At 36.0% G+C, this 5,756-nt stretch overlaps 1 protein-coding gene across 1 annotated transcript; it reads left to right on the top strand.

The window, feature by feature from the left end:
* Positions 1-10: 10 nt before the first annotated feature.
* LOC108975409 lies at positions 11-2,406 on the top strand. The gene has a single exon (XM_018943879.1). The coding sequence runs from the start codon at positions 384-386 to the stop codon at positions 1,440-1,442; it is 1,059 nt and encodes a 352-aa protein (XP_018799424.1). The 5' UTR covers positions 11-383; the 3' UTR covers positions 1,443-2,406.
* Positions 2,407-5,756: the final 3,350 nt, after the last annotated feature.

Genomic DNA, 5,756 nt, shown 5'->3' with positions numbered 1-5,756 from the left:
ATTTACTAGTGTGCGAAAAGTAAATGAAATAAAAAAATCACCTGTTAATAAGCATTAAAACATATTATTCGAAGCATTTTGTGCTGAATAAGTGCAAGTGACATTAGCAAAGTGTTGATTGATCGTCAATACAGCAAAAAGAGACAAGAGGCAATAGACAACAACAAAGTTCACTAGTGAAATTGATTGCACACTAAGAGTTAATAAGTGCGAGCGGTGATTTTTCGGCATGCAATGACAGTTACAGATTTAAAATATAAAGTCAACATATTAGAAAGTTAAAGCGTGAACTGAAAACACATGTGGACTGAACTGTGAAGTGCGAGAAATAAATTCCTTAACAAATAATATAAAACATTGTTTAAAATAAAAACTAAAACAAAATGGGTATACCGGTAAACAATCCAGAGGATCCCGCAGGATATGATTCCAACTACGCAAACAGCAAAACTTTCAGTGCATGCAAATGCAGCTGCAGTTGTAGTAACAGCAACTGTAACAGTAGCAGTAACGATAACAGTAGCGATAGTGGTAATTGCAATAGCAGCAAATCCAGCAGTTGCAAACATACTGGCTGCACAAATAAGGCAGGCGCCACTACACTCACACTCACATTTGCCAATAACAGCAGTTACGGTGCAGCGAACAATTATCAGTGCAGCAAGACGGAAACATTGGATGCACCCCTAATAGCGACGTCGATTACACGTCATACCAGAGACTTGGTTGGCAACTCAAAGGAATATCGTATAGAGAGTAATAAAAGCGATTTGCGCATCATTGGAAATGGCAATCGGATACGTATCGGTTGCAATCAGGGTAATTTACAAATTATTGGCAATAATACAAGACTGAAAATCACAAATAACACCGGTTGCATACGTTATACGGGGAATGAGGGACGCATTTGCTTGGGCAGTGATTCGACACAACAAATAGTCGATTACATAGGCAACAATGGCAAATTGAAGGTGGTCAAAGCAGCGGAATTATTAAGTGAGAAAATCAAAAGTCACAAACAAAAAAGCCAAAAAAATGTAGAAACATCGGCAACTACGAATACTACGTCGAGTGTGGTGAAGTGTGCGACGTCAGCAAAGGTCAAGGTTGACGAGGCAACTGGAACGATATCGGCTGCTTCTCCGTCACACTCAACACCCAAGAAGGTGAAGGTGAAATCCGCCTCATTTGGCGGCGATTATAGTGCGCAATGGCGGCAGTTCAATGAGTTGTTCGAGCAGCATGATTGGCGTAATTTCGATTTTGCATCAATGCCGAATTTGAAGTGCGAACACCCTGTTGGTAAAGAGGCTGAACAAAGTAATAATAATAGTAGGAGTAGTAAAGCTAATACTAAAAGCTGTAAAATTGATAATAATATTAATATAGTGAGTACTTATGGTAATATCTGCATAAAGAATGCGGTCAATGTTAGTATGTGAGTGTTGGAGGAAAGCTTAATAGCAGAGTAGCCAATTCATAAATTGCTAAATTTGCTAAAAACCAAATATGACAGTATGAAAAACTACATATAACAAGTAAGGCAGTAATATTTCTAAATAATTATTGACTTCATATCTTAAATAAAAAATATTAATTGTTTAAAAATAGACTCATTTATYAAAATGTATGTATGTATATTTAAGTAGTAACAAAGCTCTCTACGATAAATATGATCTATGGCAAACATAAATTTAAGTTAAAATAGTGAATTGAGTCATAAATGACAGTATGTAGTTTAAAAAACGTTTGACTGTATTTATGCCAGCAATACCTCTTGCCTTGTATTTGTAACTTTAGTGCAGAAATAACTTTTTGTTGGAAAAGAAAAAAAAAAACTAAGAAAGCAATGGATATTTTGGTTATTTATTCAGTTAATTTTTTAATTAATAACGGAAATCTTTAATTAATTTTGAAACCATCCTGACAAGTTAAGTTAAAGTCTAACTGTGAATTCTTTTTAACTGTCTTTTATGTTGTAGGCTTTGTAGCACTTGAAAAAACTAAAAAAATATCCATGACAAATATTGTATTTATTTATAAAAAAAATATCCATCACAAATATTGTATTTATTTATATTTTATATATTTAGTAAAGATTTGAATATATTTTAACAAGTGCACTGAAGAGCTATAAACTTTAAGTCAGTGAATTGTTCCTAAAAATCATAGTCAACATACAGAAAGAACAACAACAAACTACACACAATTAATTTTACCAAAATACGCTTAAACGTAAAGTATTATGACAATAAGAATATTCGTAGTATTTACACTTGAAATGCATCAGACTAAAAATCTAGCGCAAGTATTTATAATCTAGTGAAAATGCTGTAAGCTACAAGTAAACAAAAATATTATGTCATTCCATGAATGATATGTAATAAAATTACATTTCAATTAAAATTTCGGAATTCATTTATTGCAAGAATAGCTGTGAGAATATCTAAAGTGAAGATTGATAAAAACATGGTTTCAAGTCGATTGTGTCCAAATGACCTTAAGGCATTTCAACAAACATTCATTTTCAAACTACGGTCTCTCCTGTTGTATTTATATTGTTTTTGATATGGGAATTATTTTCGCCGTGCTAAAACCTAAACAATTTCTTAATTTAACTTAACTTAAAAAACTCTATGGTACCTGGCCTTCTTTAATTTCAGTATTTATAACCGCTTAAGAACTGAGCGCAATGAAGATTAAAGCTAAGGCTTTGCCAGGGTGACATTAGACAAAAAACCGCAGTGGAATTCTCAACTCATCGTCTGCGGTTCTAATGCCCAATTTTTTCAACATGCTTGTTTTGCGTAACTAATAAAGTTTGAAATGATTAGTTCACTCCTCTGTGCTTGCACTTTCCCTTTGTTTGTACATATTGACGCATGTACACATGTACGTATGTACATGTATACAAAAGTAGCTACACAAAAAGTTGAATAATTCTGCTTTGTGGAAAAACTACGGAGTTCCTCGAAAAAACATATCAGCATAACTCAACTGAAAAACATCCCCGAATGTCAAAATTCATTTGAATAAAATATTTTACACTTGAAGTGATAAGTGCGACAGAAATTTACTGTATCACACTGTTAGAATGAAGCAAGCTCCTTGTGGGAGGCATAACTGAGGATAAAGCGCGCTATTTGTCAATTGATTTAAGGGGTTACACTAAAAAGAAAATAAGCTTTTTATTCTAACTTTTTATTCTTCCAAAGATACATATTTTATAAACATTTGGCGAATTTTTCGTAAAAAAATATTCAAGACTCGGCTATTATGACGTCATTTCCGGCAGTCCCTCTGCACTGAATGATTGTCAGACAAATGACATGACATTGATGTACAACAGCAAAGCGTATTTCTTAATATCATTCGACCATTAACAATACGTGCGAATGAAGTGACGATTTCTACATTGTTTTCATGCCGTGCTGGAACTAACGGGTTTTACAAAACGGACGGTACAAAAGTTGACCAATAGAGACAGCAAACGACACCATATCTTTTCCCGCTCTTTTGACATTACTCTTCAGTGAGGTTTGTCATTTCATCGTCATAATCGACCTGTCAGATCAACAATGGAGCATCCTGTTAAAAAGAATTTGAATCCGCAGGCACAGTACAAAATCTTCCCGTGCCAATGAGACAAAGACGACTCCGTAGTGCGGAGAAAACTGGTGCCGCTAGCGCATAAATTGAGGAAGACCCAAATCAGTCTCTCACAAGTCGTTCTCAAGCGTTGGGCATCCCTGTGACGTCGTTGTCGCGAATTTTGCGAAAAGATATTGGCCTGCATTCTTACAAGATCAAATTGACGCAAGAACTGAAGCCGCTTGACCACCAGAATTATAGTATGTTCGAGAATTGGGCTCAGCAACAATTTGAAAATTAACCGGATTTTCTGGCTCATTTCTAGCTGAATGGCTTCGTCAATTACACGTATTTTAATTTTTTTACCCCAGCGATTTCATCGGTAATTAGATTTAATAAAAGGAAGAAAGTTTTAATTCCTGTTGGAGCTGTTGTGAAGACCACTTCACCAGCCATTTTCTTTCGTTTTGCTTCCAGCTTATAATTAGATGAGGCTTTACTAGTTTTATATTTTCACTTTTTTTTTTAAATAATTTCATCCTTGTAGCTATATAAATACTTATGAGAGATGAAATTATATACTACATCTTTGAAAGGTTTTAACAAAACCTACAAAACGACGCTATGCATGATTAGTTTGGATATTGCTTTCAACAGTTATAGAAGTGTAAAAATGGAGTTCACTAAGGCCGAAATTCGCGCTATCTTAAAGTTTTGCTTAGTTAAAGGCAAATCCGCTAGAGAATTATGGTTCCGTGAGATTAATGGTGTTTTGGAGGATGGAACTCTATTACTTAGAACTGCGGAGGAATGGTTTCGACGATTTACAGCGGGTGAAAACGACACCATGGATTAGCCAGCCGTCGGAAGACCTGTGACGACGAATACCGATCAAATCATGGAAAACATCGACTTAGACCGGCATGTGGCATCTCGTGACATCGCCCACAAGATGGGAATTGGTCACCAAACCATTTTAAACCTTCTGCAGAAGGCTTGATACACAAAAGAGCTTAATGTTTTAGTGCCGCATGATATGACGCAAAAAACATTCAGGACCGAATCAACRCCTGCGATATGCTGCTGAAAYGGAACGAACTCGACCCATTTTTACAGCGGRTGGTGACTGACAACGAAAACTKGATCACATACGACAATATCAAGCGAAAACGGTCGTGGTCGAAGGCCGGTGAATCGTCCCAAACAGTGGCCAAGCCGATATTGATGGCCAGGAAGATTTTGCTGTGTGTTTAGTGGGATTGGAAGGGAATCATGCACTATGAGCTGCTCCCATATGACCAGACGTTTAATTCTACCATCTACTGGAATAACTAGACCGCTTGAAGCAGGCGATCGAATAGATGCATCCAGAATTGACCAACAGGAAGCGTGTAGTGTTCCACCAGGACAAGGCCAGACCACACACTTCGTTGATGACTTGTCAGAAGCTACGCGAGCTTGAATGGGATGTTTTATCGCATCTACCATATAGCCCGGACATAGCGCCAGGTAATTACCCCCTGTTCCTGTCCATGGCGTAAGCCCTCGTTGGTGTAAAGTTGAAGTCAAAAGAGGCTTGTGAAAAGTGGCTGTCCGAGTTCCTCGCAAATAAGGAAAGCCTTCCTTATTACGAGGGGTGCATTAAGAAACTGCCGTCTAGATGGTCTAGATTATMGAACGAAATGGCGCATATTTGAACACWTCTTATAAAGCATTGAATAAAGAGCAAAAAASCKGAAGGATATTTTCCAACCTTATATTACACAACATTAATGAGAGGAAAAATACTCAGATTTGAAAATCTATTATCATTGAATATTTTTACAACACCTCATGATTTTAATAGCTTTCGTAATTTCGCTTGTATACAGGGTTTTTTCCTCAATTTTGTACATGTTTGCTGAGTGTAAGGAAACTTATTTAGTTGCTGATTATAAATCTCATCCTAATCTTTCCTTTAACATTGCTATCATAATATTTTGCTCTTGATCGCAAAAGTCCGCATCATAATAAATTTTGGTTATTACTTAGAYKKWARACTATCGGCAAAAATRTTAGCATAGCGATTTTATTYTATTATTTTTAAATACTCAAGCCCCAAAATTAACGCTTACAAGGAACTATTTAGGGAAATTACCTCGAACCTTTACATTTATGTATTTCAT

Source organism: Bactrocera latifrons, unplaced genomic scaffold (assembly GCF_001853355.1).
Source record: "Bactrocera latifrons isolate USDA-ARS-PBARC rearing strain unplaced genomic scaffold, ASM185335v1 scaffold_643, whole genome shotgun sequence".
In the NCBI taxonomy this organism is placed as follows: domain Eukaryota; kingdom Metazoa; phylum Arthropoda; class Insecta; order Diptera; family Tephritidae; genus Bactrocera; species Bactrocera latifrons.
This window is presented reverse-complemented; position numbering and strand designations above follow the sequence as displayed.